General features: G+C 44.3%; 2 protein-coding genes across 4 annotated transcripts in view; both read right to left on the bottom strand.

Annotated features, from left to right (window-relative positions):
* Positions 1-10460: 10460 nt before the first annotated feature.
* LOC134294994 (S-antigen protein-like) lies at positions 10461-13896 on the bottom strand. Of its 3 annotated transcripts, none has more exons than XM_062966937.1 (3): positions 12792-13896; positions 11832-12695; positions 10461-11783 (listed from the first exon to the last, which is right to left on the bottom strand). In XM_062966937.1, the coding sequence occupies exons 1-3, from the start codon at positions 13074-13076 to the stop codon at positions 10593-10595; spliced, it is 2340 nt and encodes a 779-aa protein (XP_062823007.1). In that variant the 5' UTR covers positions 13077-13896; the 3' UTR covers positions 10461-10592. The 3 variants fall into 3 exon arrangements, with proteins under 3 accessions (XP_062823007.1, XP_062823008.1, XP_062823006.1); XM_062966938.1 differs by having other exon boundaries at positions 10463-10775; positions 10872-12695; positions 12792-13895; XM_062966936.1 differs by having other exon boundaries at positions 10463-12695; positions 12792-13894.
* Positions 13897-16934: 3038 nt separating this feature from the next.
* LOC100563187 (cholecystokinin receptor) overlaps positions 16935-18570 on the bottom strand; it is a 40360-nt gene continuing 38724 nt past the window's right edge. The window contains exon 5 of the mRNA XM_062966939.1: positions 16935-18001. Within this exon, the coding sequence (XP_062823009.1) occupies positions 17418-18001 (584 nt within the window). The 3' untranslated portion in view covers positions 16935-17417. The remainder of the gene's footprint in view (positions 18002-18570) is intronic.

Raw genomic sequence — 18570 nt, 5'->3', positions numbered from 1 at the left:
GCAAGATACTTCACTTCGGCAGAAAAAAGGGAAATCAAAGATACAGAATGGGGGACGCCTGGCTTGACAGCAGTGTGTGCGAAAAAGACCTTGGAGTCCTCGTGGGGAGGAAGGTGAACATGAGCCAACAATGTGATGCGGCTGCTAAAAAAGCCAACGGGATTCTGTCCTGCATCAAGAGGGGAATAGCGTCTAGATCCAGGGAAGTCCTGCTCCCCCTTATTCTATTCTGCCTTGGTCAGACCACACCTGGAATACTGTGTCCAATTTTGGGCACCACAGTTGAAGGGAGATGTTGACAAACTGGAAAAGCGTCCAGAGGAGGGCGACGAAAATGATTAAGGGTCTGGAGAACAAGAATCCCTATGAGGAGCGGCTTAAAGAGCTGGGCATGTTTAGCCTGCAGAAGAGAAGGCTGAGAGGAGACATGATAGCCATGTACAAATATGTGAGGGGAAGTCATAGGGAGGAGGGAGGGAGCTTATTTTCTGCTGCCCTGCAGACTAGGACACGGAACAATGGCTTCAAACTACAGGAAAGGAAGGAGATTCCACCTGAACATCAGGAAGAACTTCCTCACTGTGAGAAGGGCTGTTCGACAGTGGAACTCTCTCCCCGGGGCCGTGGTGGAGGCTCCTTCCTTGGAGGCTTTTAAGCAGAGGCTGGATGGCCATCTGTCGGGGGTGCTTTGAATGCGATTTCCTGCTTCTTGGCAGGGGGTTGGACTAGATGGCCCATGTGGTCTCTTCCAACTCTACTATTCTATGATTCTATGATTCTATGATTCTATGAATGGTTTGACTTTGGTGGAAACAATGGAGTTAGTCATTTTCAGCACAAGCGAAGGGAAGCCAATCTATCTATGTAGATAATAAAAGTGAATGTTTGCATGTGGGTATGTGGCAGCTTTCTGATTGGCCGCCACTTCCACAGGCCACTGTGACCGCCAGGAAGGACGGACCTGGACCAAACTCGCCACACATAACCCCTTTGACCCATTTTATGTCCTGGTGCCGTTTGGGGATGATGGGCCACAGATGATGGGATTTGCAGTGCTTTCAATGGCTTCGCCTCCCACAGACCACTGCGATGCCCACCAATGATGTAACTGGACCAAACTTGGCACACAGAACCCCAGTGTGATGACTCATGGGCCATGTAGTCCCGTTCCTAGTACTATTGTGGCAGATGAAGAGGAAAACTTGGGTTTCCCACCGTTTCAGCCAGAATTGGAGCCCTTGCACCTGCAGGATGTTTGCCCTCCAGAAGTCAGCCAAACAAGCCTTGGGCAGAAATCTCCCCCGTTCTCTCGCCGGGATAATTATAATCGAGATAGAGGCGCTCGGGAGGCGAATCGCCGAAGCGCCAGGATCGCTGCCAGACAATTAACTGATTAAGCCTGTTTCCCTTGGGAAATCTTAAGGAGTCATGCATCTGGACATAGTATGGGTTTCACTTCTTGTTCCCCAGGGAAAGTGTTCCTTGGCGGGAAAAGAAGATCCTAAATAGGTGTTTACCCGCAAGGAGATCCTTGCGGAGTCAATTCGTCAGCTTCAGGAGTGAGATCCTGTGTGGACTACGCTACTCCTGATCCTTGTTTCTAGGACCTTGTTCTTGTTCCAGCCCTGCCTTGTTCCCCGGACCTCGCCACGGATTTCGCCACGGACCCTGTTCTTGTTTCTTGCTTCTTGTTGCCTCGAATCAAGCCTTGTTTGCCAAGAATCTAGTTTGCTCTCCAGCCTTGTTGCCAAGCTCCATTGGACTAAAGGACCCTGTCATTTCCCCACACTTTGCTCGGCAAAGTGTGTGTTTCGGTTATTGGATTATAACTTTGGACTCTAATATCTCATATTGGACATTGATTTCCTGGACTATATTTGACCTTTCCTGAAAGGTCTACTTCTGAACTATATTCTACACTTGTTTTTATTGACTTTATATATTTCCTTAATAAAGATATTAGATAGATTCTGGTCTCTGTGCATGGTTATTGGTGCTCTGCAGCCTGGGTCCTGACACCCTGTGACCTCCTTTACATCCTGGTGCAGATTGTGGCAGGATGGAGTAAGGATGATGGGATTTACAGTACCTTCACTCACTTCTTGAGACCACAGCAACTGCCACAAATGACAGAACTGAACCAAACTTGGCACACATATCCTACATAACACACTTCACATGCTACACCAGTTTGGGGGAGGATGGACGAAGGATGATGGAATTTGCAGGACCTTCATCCAGTTCACTTCCCAGAGACCACTGTGATGCCCATGAATGACGAAACTGTACCAAACTTGACACACAGGTGCAATGTGGCCCAGTTTGCATCCAGGTGCGGTTTGCGGGAGAATGGACCAAGGATGATGGGATTTCCAGTACCTTCATCCAATTCACCTCCCACAGACTACTGTAATGCCCATGAATGGCAAAACTGTAACAAAGGTCCAATGTATCCCACTTTATGTCCTCCTGCAGTTTGAAGGAACAATGGACCAGGAATGATGGGATTTACAGTTCCTTCACTCACTTCCTCAGACCACTGCAACACCCACCAATGTCTGATCAAGACCAAAATTGGCATATAAAGCCCCCATGACTTACTCTACATCCTGGCGCTGTTTGGAGGGGGATGGACCATGGATGATAGGACTTGCATATGGGAGTTGTAGTTCACTTGCACCCACTGAACCCAACTGACATTTGATCTATGCCTTACTCAAATGACCTGGGCACCGCTGGATCCCCAGGCTAGTTAATAATAATAATAACTTTGTGTTGTCGAAGGCTTTCATGGCCAGAATCACAGGGTTGTTGTATGTCTTTCGGGCTGTGTGGCCATGTTCCAGAAGCATTCTCTCCTGACGTTTCGCCCACATCTATGGCAGGCATCCTCAGAGGTTGTGAGGTATGGATAAACTAAGTCAGGAAAGGAAAGAATATATATCTGTGTAGAGTCCAAGGTGTGGCAAGAGTTCTTTGTCACTGGGAGCCAGCATTAATGTTTCAGTTAATCACCCTAATTGGCACTGGAAATGTTTTGTCCCTTGCCTGGGGGCATCCTTTGTTCAGTCAAGTCCTCATTGTGTTGGTTCCCATCTACTGTTTTGATTTTGGAGTTTTGTAATACTGGTAGCCAGATTTTGTTCATTTTCATGGTTTCTTCCTTTCTGTTGAAGTTGTCCACATGCTTGTGGATTTCAATGGCTTCTCTGTGTAGTCTGACATGATAGTTGTTAGAATGGTCCAGCATTTTTGTGTTCTCAAATAGTATTCTGTGTCCAGGCTGGTTCATCAAATGCTCTGCTATGGCTGATTTCTCTGGTTGAATTAGTCTGCAGTGCCTTTCATGTTCTTTGACTCTTGTTTGGGCGCTGCGTTTGGTGGTCCCTATGTAGACTTGTCCACAGCTGCATGGTATCCGGTAGACTCCTGCAGAAGAGAGAGGATCCCTCTTGTCCTTCGCTGACCGTAGCATTTGTTGGATTTTCTTTGTGGGTCTGTAGATAGTTTGTAGGTTGTGCTTCTTCATCAGCTTCCCTATGCGGTCAGTAGTTCCCTTGATGTATGGTAAGGACACCTTTCCTCTGGGTGGATCTTTGTCTTGACTCTCCTGGCTTGTTCTTGGCCTTGCAGCTCTTCTGATGTCTGTGGTGGAGTCTCCATTGGCCTGGAGAGCCCAGTTGAGGTGGTTGAGTTCACCTTGGAGGAGGTGAGGTTCGCAGATTCTTTGTGCACGGTCTGTCAGGGCTTTGATTGTGCTCCTTTTTTGACTTGGGTGATGGTTGGAGTTTTTATGAAGGTATCTATCTGTGTGTGTAGGTTTTCTGTAAACTGTGTGGCCCAATTGTTGATTGGGTTTGCGGATGACCAGAACATCTAGAAATGGCAGTTTTCCTTCCTTTTCTTTTTCCATGGTGAATTGGATGTTTGGGTGGATGCTGTTAAGATGGTCCAGGAACTTGCTGAGTTCTTCCTCTCCATGGCTCCAAATTGTGAAGGTGTCATCTACGTATCTGAACCAAACAGTTGGCTTTTTTGGTGCTGTTTCTAGGGCCTGTTTTTCAAAGTATTCCATATAGAAATTTGCTACTACTGGGCTGAGAGGGCTCCCCATGGCCACTCCATCCTTCTGTTCATAGAATCCAGTGTCCCACTGAAAGTAGCTAGTGGTGAGGCAATGGTGAAACAGGGCTGTGATGTCTTCTGGGAAGTTTTGTTTGATTAGTGTGAGGGTGTCAGCTACTGGGACTTTGGTAAAAAGGGACACCACATCAAAGCTGATCAGGATGTCCTTGGTGCTTAGATTGAGGTTGCTGATCTTTTCTATAAAGTGTGTAGAGTCCTTGATATAATGTGCAGTGAGCCCAATGTGGGTTTGTAGCTGTGTAGCCAGAAATTTTGCCAGGTTGTAAGTCGGCGATCCAATGGCACTTACAATGGGTCTGAGTGGGATGGAGTCCTTGTGGATTTTGGGGAGTCCGTAAAGCCTGGGTGGGAGGGCTTCTGATTTGCACAGCTGTTGGCGTATGTCAAAGTTAATGGAGGAGTTCTTGATTAGAGTGTTCGTTTTTCTGGTGATTTTGTTAGTGGGGTCTTGTTTCAGTTTCTTGTAAATTGTGGGATCTAGAAGTTGTCTGATTTTTTCTTTGTATTGTTTTGTTTCCATGATTACTGTGGCATTCCCCTTGTCAGCTGGAAGAATGATGATTTCAGGATCTGAGTTGAGATCTTTGATGGCCTGTCTTTCTTTTCTCGTTATGTTGCTGGGGGGGAGTTTTGCATTTCTCAGGATCCTTGCTGTTTCCATTCTTACCTCCTCTGCTTCTTCCTCAGGGAGCTGGTAAATTGCTGATTCAACATTGGCAATGATGTTTTCTACTGGGATCCTGGTGGTGGTGACTGCAAAATTTCCTCCTTTTTCTAGAATGGATACTTGGTCTTCAGTGAGTTGTCTGTCTGTCAGGTTGATGATGGTCCGTGATTTATCCAGTTCTGGCTTTGGCTGTTGCTTACGGCATTTGTCAAATTTTTGTTTTTGTCTCTTGGTGTGGAGAACCATGTCTTTCTCCATTTTCTTGTAGGTAAGGCTGTCTATTTTATCCCAGTCCTGGGTATTCATCTTTTGGCTGATGTTGATGTGGAGGTGCAGCAGTTCTTTGTCTGTGTTTGCGAGTTCTTTACGGATGGTGTGGATTCTCTCTCTCAAGAGGTTGCGTTCCAGGCGGTTGTAAATGCGATGAGCCTGTGGTGTTTTGAAGGTCCTTTTGGCTGCAAGAAATTGTGGGATGGTATCTGTGTCTCTGCAGCGTAGAAGGAAGGTCAGGGAGCACAGTAGATGTGCTTTCCTGGTCCTTAGTTTTTCCAATCTCCGTGTGTCTTGGAACAATTTCTCCCCGTAGAGATGTTCAATGTGTTGTCGAAGGCTTTCATGGCCAGAATCACAAGGACTCCATCCCACTCAGACCCATTGTAAGTGCCATTGGATCGCCGACTTACAACCTGGCAAAATTTCTGGCTACACAGCTACAAACCCACATTGGGCTCACTGCACATTATATCAAGGACTCTACACACTTTATAGAAAAGATCAGCAACCTCAATCTAAGCACCAAGGACATCCTGATCAGCTTTGATGTGGTGTCCCTTTTTACCAAAGTCCCAGTAGCTGACACCCTCACACTAATCAAACAAAACTTCCCAGAAGACATCACAGCCCTGTTTCACCATTGCCTCACCACTAGCTACTTTCAGTGGGACACTGGATTCTATGAACAGAAGGATGGAGTGGCCATGGGGAGCCCTCTCAGCCCAGTAGTAGCAAATTTCTATATGGAATACTTTGAAAAACAGGCCCTAGAAACAGCACCAAAAAAGCCAACTGTTTGGTTCAGATACGTAGATGACACCTTCACAATTTGGAGCCATGGAGAGGAAGAACTCAGCAAGTTCCTGGACCATCTTAACAGCATCCACCCAAACATCCAATTCACCATGGAAAAAGAAAAGGAAGGAAAACTGCCATTTCTAGATGTTCTGGTCATCCGCAAACCCAATCAACAATTGGGCCACACAGTTTACAGAAAACCTACACATACAGATAGATACCTTCATAAAAACTCCAACCATCACCCAAGTCAAAAAAGGAGCACAATCAAAGCCCTGACAGACCGTGCACAAAGAATCTGCGAACCTCACCTCCTCCAAGGTGAACTCAACCACCTCAACTGGGCTCTCCAGGCCAATGGAGACTCCACCACAGACATCAGAAGAGCTGCAAGGCCAAGAACAAGCCATGAGAGTCAAGACAAAGATCCAACCAGAGGAAAGGTGTCCTTACCATACATCAAGGGAACTACTGACCGCATAGGGAAGCTGATGAAGAAGCACAACCTACAAACTATCTACAGACCCACGAAGAAAATCCAACAAATGCTACGGTCAGCGAAGGACAAGAGGGATCCTCTCTCTTCTGCAGGAGTCTACCGGATACCATGCAGCTGTGGACAAGTCTACATAGGGACCACCAAACGCAGCATTGCCCAAACAAGAGTCAAAGAACATGAAAGGCACTGCAGACTAATTCAACCAGAGAAATCAGCCATAGCAGAGCATTTGATGAACCAGCCTGGACACAGAATACTATTTGAGAACACAAAAATGCTGGACCTTTCCAACAACTATCATGTCAGACTACACAGAGAAGCCATTGAAATCCACAAGCATGTGGACAACTTCAACAGAAAGGAAGAAACCATGAAAATGAACAAAATCTGGCTACCAGTATTACAAAACTCCAAAATCAAAACAGTAGATGGGAACCAACACAATGAGGACTTGACTGAACAAAGGATGCCCCCAGGCAAGGGACAAAACATTTCCAGTGCCAATTAGGGTGATTAACTGAAACATTAATGCTGGCTCCCAGTGACAAAGGACTCTTGCCACACCTTGGACTCTACACAGATATATATTCTTTCCTTTCCTGACTTAGTTTATCCATACCTCACAACCTCTGAGGATGCCTGCCATAGATGTGGGCGAAACGTCAGGAGAGAATGCTTCTGGAACATGGCCACACAGCCCGAAAGACATACAACAACCCAATAATAACTTTATTCCTATATCCCGCCACCATCTCCCCGAGGGGACTTGGTGGGCGGGGGCTCACATAATAATAATAATAATAATAATAATAATAATAATAATAACAACTTTATTTTTATACTCCGCCCCATCTCCCAGAAGGGACTCGGGGCGGCTTACATGGGGCCTTGCCTGATACAACAATCAAATATCAATAACAGAGCAATCACACAATTATCCCAATAAAAACATCAACATCAGCAAAAACAATCATTAAAATCAACATGAATCATACAATGTTAAAATCAGGGATTTGTTGGATAAGCCCAACAAAACATAGATTAAAAACACAGTACATGAATTAAAACAATATAAACAGAATAAATATACAATGAATGGCCTCTTGCCATGAGGAGAGGAAAGCAGCAAGGTGGGATGAGCTGAGTGAGCTGGGAAGGAGACCGAGAGAGCACAGCATTCTGGGAAATGTAGTTTGGGAAGGCGAGGAGCCCTATGGCAGAAGATGCAAAAGGCCCTGCCCTGAACTACCTTACCCAGAATTCTGCTCAGCACCAGGAAGCCCAAACCAGGGAGAGATGTGTTCCTCTGTCTCAACAGCCAGCCAGAGTTCCAACGCATTGTTGAATCTGCAAAGAGGAGGATTGGCTGAGACTTCAATAAGAGTAAGGAAATCAATGCTGGGCTGGGAAGAAATCCCTAAATTATTCTATTGGTCAATATGAGAGACATTCAATGAGATCGCTGGTATGTGTGTGTTTTTTTTTTTTTTTAAATGTCAATTTTTTGTCAATCCCAAAAATCAGTAGATGTATGAATATTTCCGAAAGTTGGGGGGAAAAGTCTTGTAGTTCGGTTTTAAAAAATGTTGCTTGTAAAAACTTTGAAGGAGCTCCTGAAGTTTCCCCATTGGCACAATTACTTAATGAAAAGTAATTCACTTTTTACTCAGGGAGGCACGAAGTATGGTCACGCATAGATATGATATGGATGACCAGAACCCTTACTACTAGAACAAAAAAATAAAATAAAAATACACCCTAGAACCCACTCAGATCATTGTGCTTTGGAATGCACATTACAGGGCACCAAAAACAACTTTAGATGGAGACTCAACGAAAATCTGCTGAAAAAAGGAAAGGATATTGAATATAATAGGAAGATATTATTGGAACCGCAGCAAGACTAGTTGTAGCTAGAATATGGAAGCAAAAGGAGGTACCGTCCATCAACGATTGGATTCTAAAATTGTTTGGTATAATACAAATGGATATGTTAACTCAAAGACTAAGAGAAGTCAAAGAAAAAAACAGACTGGCTGGGCTTCAGAGACTTCATTCAGAAAGAAGGATATAATTTAACAATAGACTTATTTGGTATGTGATATACACCAAAACTACAAGACTGTTAATACCTGAGATGAAAACAGACTACAAGATTTTGAAACCCTCAAGAGGTCAATGGGAAGTCATCCACATTTTTATTATTATTATTATTATTATTATTATTATTATTATTATTATTATTATTATTATTATTTTCTCTCTTTTTAAATTTTTTTTTACACCTATTTTTTAAAGTTTATTATTTATTTATCTTTCCTTTGCTGGTGTTATCTTCTTTTGCTTTTTTGGTCTCTGGTCTCTACTTTCACCCCACTGTCTACACACAATTGTTTTCCTCGCTTTCACTGTAATAATAGATAAAAGCACAATAAAAACTATTATTAAAAAAAAAGTAATTGGGCTCGGGCTGTGGCGCAGGCTGGAGAGCAGCTGCAATCAATCACTACAATGAATCACCCTGACCAGGAGGTCATGAGTTTGAGGCCCGCTCGGAGCCTATGTTTGTTTGTCTTTGTTCTATGTTAAAGGCATTGAATCTTTGCCTTTATGTGTAATGTGATCCGCCCTGAGTCCCCTTCGGGGTGAGAAGGGCAGAATATAAATGCTATAAATAAATAAAATAAATAAATAAATGAAAAGTTGTCAAGACCCAGGCTGCAGAGCACCAATAACCATGCGCAGAGACCAGAATCTATCTAATATCTTTATTAAAAGAATATATAAAGTTAATAAAAACAAGTGAAGAATATAGTTCAGAAGTAGACCTTTCAGAAAGGTCAAATATAGTCCAGGAAAACAATGTCCAATATGAGATATTAGAGTCCAAAGTTATAATCCAATAACCGAAACACACACTTTTCCAAGCAAAGTGTGGGGAAATGACAGGGTCCTTTATTCCAATGGAGCTTGACAACAAGGCTGGAAGCAAACTAGATTCTTGGCAAGCAAGGCTTGATACGTGGCAACAAGAGGCAAGAAGCAAGAACGAGGTCCGTGGCAAGATCCGGGGACAAGGCAGGCTTGGAACTGGAACAAGGTCCGAGGGAACTGGAGTAGCGTAGTCCACACACGATCTACTCCCGAAGCTGACGAATTGACTCCGCAAGGATTTCTTTGCGGGCAAACACCTATATAGGATCTTGTTTTCCCGCCAAGGAACACTTTCCCTGGGGAACAAGAAACGAAACCCATACTGTGTCCAGATGCATTGACTCCTTAAAGTTTCCCAAGGGAAACAGACTTAATCAGCTAATTGTCTGGCAGCTATCCTGGCGCTCCTGCGAGTCGCCTCCCGAGCGCCTCTATCTCGATTATAATAATCCCGGCGAGAAAATGGGGGAGATTTCTGCTCAAGGCTTGTTTGGCTGACTTCCTGTGGGCAAACATCTTGCAGGTGCAAGGGCTCCAATTCTGACTGAAAAGGTGGGAAACCCAAGTTTTCCTCTTCATCTGCCTCAAAAGTACCAGGAACGGGACTACATGGCCCATGAGTCATCACAAAAGTAATGAAAAAGTAGTTAACTCCTTATAGTTACGATACGGACCCTATCAAATTTCAGAAACACTTTCTCCAACCACTAATTGTCGCACCTCTTATTAGCTTCACCTTGCTAAAGACACCAGGCTGCACACAGATCGTAGTCTTTTGTAGTTTATTAGGAAATAAGGAAAGGATAGTTCATAAAAGGTAAAAGTTCAGTTCCAAAAGATAGTTACAAAAACAAGACTGTAGAATAAATCCGTGGAAACATTAGGCATGAAGCAAGGTCCTTAAAACGAAGCCAAAGTCCCAGAAATGAGGATACATCCAGACTACAAGATAATACAGGAAAGCAAACTTGGTTCTTGATTCAAGCGAGGAAATTGCTTTGACGAAGATCTCCTTCTCAGCAGACTGTTTTAATAGCATAACATGAAGGCATTTCTTTGCCCTTTGCCCTCCCTCTTATTTGCTATTCTGAGACTTCTGCGCAACCCCTGAAATTCCAAACGACTAGCCCGATCTAGAGAAGAGGCCTCATCGCTTTCAAGGCCACAGGGCTCGTTAGTGTTATCAGACAGAGGCTGGGAACCGCTCTCCCTTTCTGCTTCTTGCACCTGAAAACCATCATCAGTAACAACATCATTTCTTCCCATGGGAAAGCCTCACTGCTCCTCATCTCCCACAGCAGGGACATTCTGCACCTTGATCCCATAATTCCCATCAGAGTCATCTTGAAACTCATCCTGAACCTGAATCCCATAATTCCCATCAGAGTCATCTTGAAACTCATCCTGAACCTGAATCCCATAATTCCCATCAGAGTCATCTTGAAACTCACCCTGAACCTGAATCCCATAATTCCCATCAGAGTCATCTTGAAATTCATCCTGAACCCAAATCCCATAATTCCCATCAGAGTCATCTTGAAACTCATCCTGAACCTGAATCCCATAATTCCCATCAGAGTCATCTTGAAACTCATCCTGAACCTGAATCCCATAATTCCCATCAGAGTCATCTTGAAACTCATCCTGAACCTGAATCCCATAATTCCCATCGGAGTCATCTTGAAACTCTTCCTGAACCTGAATCCCATAATTCCCATCAGAGTCATCTTGAAACTCATCCTGAACCTGAATCCCATAATTCCCATCAGAGTCATCTTGAAACTCATCCTGAACCTGAACTCCATAATTCCCATCAGAGTCATCTTGAAACTCATCCTGAACCTGAATCCCATAATTCCCATCAGAGTCATCTTGAAACTCTTCCTGAACCTGAATCCCATAATTCCCATCAGAGTCATCTTGAAACTCATCCTGAACCTGAATCCCATAATTCCCATCAGAGTCATCTTGAAACTCATCCTGAACCTGAATCCCATAATTCCCATCAGAGTCATCTTGAAACTCATCCTGAACCTGAACCCCATAATTCCCATCAGAGTCATCTTGAAACTCATCCTGAACCTGAATCCCATAATTCCCATCAGAGTCATCTTGAAACTCATCCTGAACCTGAATCCCATAATTCCCATCAGAGTCATCTTGAAATTCATCCTGAACCCAAATCCCATAATTCCCATCAGAGTCATCTTGAAACTCATCCTGAACCTGAATCCCATAATTCCCATCAGAGTCATCTTGAAACTCATCCTGAACCTGAATCCCATAATTCCCATCAGAGTCATCTTGAAACTCATCCTGAACCTGAATCCCATAATTCCCATCAGAGTCATCTTGAAACTCATCCTGAACCTGAATCCCATAATTCCCATCAGAGTCATCTTGAAACTCATCCTGAACCTGAACCCCATAATTCCCATCAGAGTCATCTTGAAACTCATCCTGAACCTGAATCCCATAATTCCCATCAGAGTCATCTTGAAACTCATCCTGAACCTGAACCCCATAATTCCCATCAGAGTCATCTTGAAACTCACCCTGAACCTGAACCCCATAATTCCCATCAGAGTCATCTTGAAACTCATCCTGAACCTGAACCCCATAATTCCCATCAGAGTCATCTTGAAACTCATCCTGAACCTGAACCCCATAATTCCCATCAGAGTCATCTTGAAACTCACCCTGAACCTGAACCCCATAATTCCCATCAGAGTCATCTTGAAACTCACCCTGAACCTGAACCCCATAATTCCCATCAGAGTCATCTTGAAACTCATCCTGAACCTGAACCCCATAATTCCCATCAGAGTCATCTTGAAACTCATCCTGAACCTGAACCCCATAATTCCCATCAGAGTCATCTTGAAACTCATCCTGAACCTGAATCCCATAATTCCCATCAGAGTCATCTTGAAACTCATCCTGAACCTGAATCCCATAATTCCCATCAGAGTCATCTTGAAACTCATCCTGAACCTGAATCCCATAATTCCCATCAGAGTCATCTTGAAACTCATCCTGAACCTGAATCCCATAATTCCCATCAGAGTCATCTTGAAACTCATCCTGAACCTGAACCCCATAATTCCCATCAGAGTCATCTTGAAACTCATCCTGAACCTGAACCCCATAATTCCCATCAGAGTCATCTTGAAACTCATCCTGAACCTGAATCCCATAATTCCCATCAGAGTCATCTTGAAACTCATCCTGAACCTGAATCCCATAATTCCCATCAGAGTCATCTTGAAACTCATCCTGAACCTGAATCCCATAATTCCCATCAGAGTCATCTTGAAACTCATCCTGAACCTGAACCCCATAATTCCCATCAGAGTCATCTTGAAACTCATCCTGAACCTGAATCCCATAATTCCCATCAGAGTCATCTTGAAACTCATCCTGAACCTGAATCCCATAATTCCCATCAGAGTCATCTTGAAACTCATCCTAAACCTGAACCCCATAATTCCCATCAGAGTCATCTTGAAACTCATCCTGAACCTGAATCCCATCATCTTGAAACTGCATCCCAGAATCCTCATCAGAGTCACACAAAGGCTGAGTCTCGACACTAATTTCGTAGTGAGACACAATGGAGGGGTGCGGTGCAAACACCAGCCATTTCTCCCCATGCGCCCCATTGTTTGCCACGTTGCTCCATGTGGCCTGTGGGAGTGCGGAGGGGAGCGTGCCACACTTCGGGTCTTGCGCGCTCTCCCCGAAATGCCACCCATCCATGATGTTTCCAACAGGGTGTTATATTTATCTTATTTTCCCACTAAAGCAGATCTTCCTTTTCAATTATGCCGTGAGTCACCTTGGCTTGGAAAAGAGGCAGAATACAATTTAAATAAATAAATCCATAATCAGGGGGATTCCTCCAGCCCGAAAGATGCCTGAAACCATAACCGCAGGGTTTTTTCAAGGCCAGATTGATGGAAATGGCAACCGTCTCCAAACCTCCACTAGTTATTTGTTATGCATATAATTCAGATTTCTTGCTGTATTATATATGTGGGTATTGGTTTGCAGTTTTCTTTAACTCTTTGATGTGGGAGGGGCTGCAGACCATGTGATCAGGTCTGGGCTTGTTCAGGACTCAGACTCCATTTTAGAACAGTGTGCTTCAGACTTCAGTAGGAACTCTACGTTTAGAGACTTCAGTGCAGGAAATTCATGCCTTAGACTTCCATTGGAACTGTATGCTTTAGACCAGGGGTCCCCAAACTTTTTAAGCAGAGGGCCGGTCCACAATCCTTCAGACTGTTGAGGGGCCAAATTATCATTTGAAAAAGAAAATGAAAAAATTCCTATGCACACTGCACATATCTTATATGTAGTGCAAAACAACAACAATAACAATGAAAGACCAATACAATATGTAGTGCAAAACAACAACAATAACAATGAAAGACCAATACAATATTTAAAAATGAAAACAATTGTAACCAACATAAACCTATCAGAAGTGTGGGCCTGCTTCTGGCCAATGAGATAGTCAGGTTAATTAGGATTGTTGTTGTTGTTGTGTCTTCAAGTCATTTCAGACTTTGGCCGAGCCTAAGTCTAAAATTAATTATTTATTTACTGCATATATTTACTACATTTATATCCCACCCTTCTCACCCCGAAGGGGACTCAGAGCAGCTATATGTACATACAATATATTATATTATTAGCTTAACACAAAATTAGCATTATATATTAATATATTGAACTATACCACTATACTATTTTATAATATGTAATACATAACATATAATTAATATTATTATATGGTATTACTATTAGTATAATATTGTATAACATAAGATTATTATCAATATTATATGTATATACAATATATTATATTATTGAAACTGATATAAAAATATTATATTATAAAACTGAGGGTGGGGGCCAGGTAAATGACCTTGGAGGGCCGCATCCGGCCCCCGGGCCTTAGTTTGGGGACCCCTGCTTTAGACCAAGGAGCCACAACATAAGGCCTGTGGGCTGAATGTGGCTCTCCGAGGTCATCTACCTGGCCCCTGTCCTAAACTTTAGATTATGGACTGTTAATTCTAAGAACGATGCCCTATCTTATCTACACAGAGAAACCACTTCAGATCCTATCTGTGACTGGACTGATAAACAAAGTACCTGCATGCTGAATACATGAAGTTTGTGAGTAAACCAACTAAGTAACTTTTAGAGAAGTCTGCTTATTTTGTCTCTTGAGAGTATGATTTAAACCAAGATATTTTATGGAAGAGTAAATGTTTTGGGGCAACTAAAAGAACAATTCTGAAACTCTCTCTCTCTCTCTCTCTCACACACACACACATATATAGTGTCTGTTTTTCACCTTAAATGGGTCACTTTGATGTCTGCTGGGATTTTCTCAGTCACCCACATTTTTTCAATGAGCTGGTGGAGTTGTTGTATCAGCTCAGGTCCACCCTCTTTGAAGATTTCAGCAGGGATCCCATCAGGTCCGCTGGCTTTGTTGTTTTTTTGTTGGCCGATGGCATTGCTGACTTCCTCCAAACTAGGCAGCGCTGCAAGTTCATCCCTAATTTGTTGTTGTGGGATTTGTGAGAGAACCTCTTTGGCAACGTTGGAGCTGCAATTCAGGAGGTTGTAGGAGTGCTCTTTCCAATGCATTGCAATTGATTTTTTTTGTCCTTCAGAATTTTGTTTCTATCTGATGCGCGTAGAAGCTGTATGCCATGATTTCTTGGTCCATAGATGACCTTGGTGGCTTTAAAAAAATCTTTGAGCATCATGGATATTTGCCAAGTGTTGGATTTCTTCAGATACTGCTGTGTATGAAATCACAATACGTAACTAAGGCTAGCAGCAAAACTGGAGTCTTAGTATCATCTACTACATTCTCTTGTTTACAATATACACTCTGCACTTTTTCTCCCAGTCTGTTTTTATAAACTTTGCCCAGGTTTTAGATTATGTTTAGTTGGTATCACTGTTATTTTATTCTGCTTACTGTGTATAATTGTATTTTGTTTGATTTTTAAAAAACTTTCTGATGACTGTAATTACCCGGACTTGGCCCCATGTAAGTGTTAGGGATTGCTCTTCTTCAGAAGAGGAAGGGGAGAAGGAAAGTGTTCATGAATCAGAGCGGCAGTTGGAATCTGAGGAGGAGATTTTGCAAGTACCCACATTTCAGGAGAGGCGAAAGGAAACAGAGCAGAGTCGTCGTTCAGCTAGAATAGCTGCCAGAAATGCAGCTGATTAATTGGGAACCGCCCTAGCAGCTGTGGGGGAACTCAGGACTATAAAGCAGAAGCAGGTACAGCCAGCTCTTGCTGGTAACAAACTGACTCTAATGCCTAAGCCTTCACTCCCCTTGTGCCTGTTTTGAGTCTGCATCTGGGAAACTGCTCCTAAGGATTTATTGCTGTTTCTTTGTTTGAAGCAAAACTGCTACTTGGTTTGTGAATTTATCAGAGACTTAACTGTGTTTGCTCTAAGATTACTTTGCTTTCTTTTGCATTATTCCACTGAGTGTGCTGTTCTTTATGTTTTGCTGAAGTAAAGCAGTTTTCATTTACTTACCACATTGTTTTAAAGCTGTTCTTGAAAAACAAAACAGGACAGTAAGCCACCCGAGTCCCTTCGGGGAGATGGATGCGCTGTATAAAATAAAGTTATAATTATTATTTTATGACACAGCAAACAAGATAGATATGCTGGATTTCGTATCACAAAATCACAAGTCAAACACTTCCCAAGTGTCTAGGACTGTGTGATGTATTTTCGGATGATGCGTGCAGATCCCAATAGGGTGGCCTTTTGCAGTTGTTGTTGTTGTTGTTGTTGTTGTTATTATTATTATTATTGACACAACGACGCTGTATGACACAGCAAACAAGATAGACATGCTGGATTTTGTTTCACAAAACCACAAGTCGAACATCATCATCATCGTCATCATTATTATTATTATTATTATTATTATTATTGGAAATCTTTCATGGCTTTTCAACACAGCATTTCCTGTTTGTACAGTTTAGGATGTATTCAATCTGAACAACTACTATAGTAGTTTTAACACTACTTTAACTGTCTGGATTCCCACTATGGGGCGGGCGGGGGGGGGGGGCAGCAAAAGATGGAGGAACATCTCATGAGTGAGGAGTGGATTTGCAGCTCTTTGCAAAATGCGCTTTTGGAGGCACAAGAAAACAGCTTGTGCGGCATCAATATTTCAGAAATAGTCTGATGTGGGAAATTCCATGCAGGCGCATGCTCTGGCGCATGCAGCAGGAGCCTTGCAATGGGTGTTTTGGAATCCCAGCCTTGGAATGGTATGTGTGTGTATATGCATGGGGAGGCTGTTCCAGGACATATCTAGGCCAGACCCCTCCCCACATTTCCCGCCGCCGGGAGCAGAAATAGCGATGAATAATTCAGGGCAAGATGGAAGGCTCTTCCCAAAATGCGCAGCTCTGTATGTGTGTGTTTTTGTTGAGCGATGGCAGAAGATGAGAGAAGAGTGGGATGAGGGGGGTCTCCTGGTTCGTGCCCCCTCCTTTTCCTCCTCCAAGGAAAACAACACAACCCAGGGCAAAAGCAGATGCAGACAAGGAAGGCGGTTCAGAACAGTTGTGGGCTTTATTTCACAATCACAAAAGAAACACAAAGGAAACCCACCCCATGCAGCCCCCTCCCTGAAATGGCAGAAACGAAGAAGCAGAAGCAATGCAGGGAAAGAGGGGGGCTTTCAGGTAAAGCTATGACTCAAGGGCCAACTTGGCCCCTCCCTCCGGGTGCTGTGGACTCCAACTCCCACCATTCCTAACAGCCTCAGGTCTGATGCAAAAGTGAATACAAAAGGGAGTCCTGAGCCTGAACATGCTCAGTACAATCACATGTCTATGGGATGAAGTTAATCATTCCTTTGAGGGAATGATCTAGAAATGGAGGGGGGCTGTTTAGGAGGACCGACAACATGGGGAGGGGGAAAAACCCCCCTTCATGCACCCCCCAACCCATGACGCATGCCCTCAAGGGGGTCAGTCTGGGGCAAATGGGGGGGGTCTTTCTTCCTGAGGGTGCTGAAGGGGGTCCTCCTCAGAGGGGCCCGGCGCTGCTGACGGTGGTGTAGCTGATCTTGGAGAGGGAGGGCCCGCTGGCGGTGGTGAGCTCTTCCTCGCAGGGTCCGCGCTGCTGCCTCCTCCGCCGCAGGGCCGCGGATACGAAGGGGCAGGGTCCGCGGGGTCCGCAGCAGCAGCAGCATCGGGCGAAGGTGGCGGCGAAGGCCTTGCGGAAGCGCTTGTTCATGAAGCAGTAGACGAAGGGGTTGATGCTGGCGGAGGCGTAGGAGAGCAGGTGGATGAAGGAGATGGGGGTCCCGGCCAGCGCCCGGTGGGCCGACTCCGCGTCGAAGGCCCGCCAGGTGTTGGCCCCGTAGACCGGCAGCCAGCAGGCGAAGAAGACCGCCACGATCACCACCAGCATCCGGATCACGCGCTTCTTGGCCAGCAGCTTGGCCTCCGAGCTGTTGACCCGTGCCCGGTCCGGCATCGCAGGGGTCAGCACAGAAAGCTCCACCGGAGGGGCCCCCGCCGTCCCTGGGAGAGGACCCTGGACATAGCAGCCGTCCCCTTCCTCCACCTCCACCGCCGCATGGGGGTCCGTTCCTCCGTTCTGGTGGGCTGGAAGGCAGAGAGAGAGAGACAAAGGCCAGGTGAGTTTTTGGCAGGCATGGGCAACATTCGGCCCTCCCTCCAGGTGTTTTGGACTTCAACACCCACAATTCCTAACATGCAGTAGGAAATGTGCAATGAAAATGAAATGTGCAGATTTATTACGTTACGTAACACGATTTTTGTTCCTGGGTTAAAAATGTCATTTACTAATTGGTTCTATCATAAAAACATGGGGAAAGTTTATTGAACTGCAAAAACTTTGCTTCTGTGGGAGGTGCATCTTGTCGGACGTGATGGGACTCAGCAAGAAGCTGGGGATTTCTAAGAGAATGAAGGGGATGATGGGTTTCTTAGTGAGGAGTCTGTGTGTCATTGGGGTGAAATGCAGGCCTTAGATCAGAGAGAAGTTGACAATGAGACAGATGATGTTTTGTCCATTTCTCTTGGGAATCGGCCTTCAGCTGATGGGGAGTTTTCCCGTGATACCAGATTAGGTCTCCACACAGAGGGAGTGAATGATAGATTAATTAGTTGGTTAGAGAGACTCCATGGGAAGTCCTTGAAAACCAGATGTG

Source organism: Anolis carolinensis, unplaced genomic scaffold (assembly GCF_035594765.1).
Source record: "Anolis carolinensis isolate JA03-04 unplaced genomic scaffold, rAnoCar3.1.pri scaffold_46, whole genome shotgun sequence".
In the NCBI taxonomy this organism is placed as follows: Eukaryota; Metazoa; Chordata; class Lepidosauria; order Squamata; family Dactyloidae; genus Anolis; species Anolis carolinensis.
The sequence above is the reverse complement of the archived record's forward strand: the minus strand, read 5'-3'. Positions and strand labels throughout refer to the sequence as shown.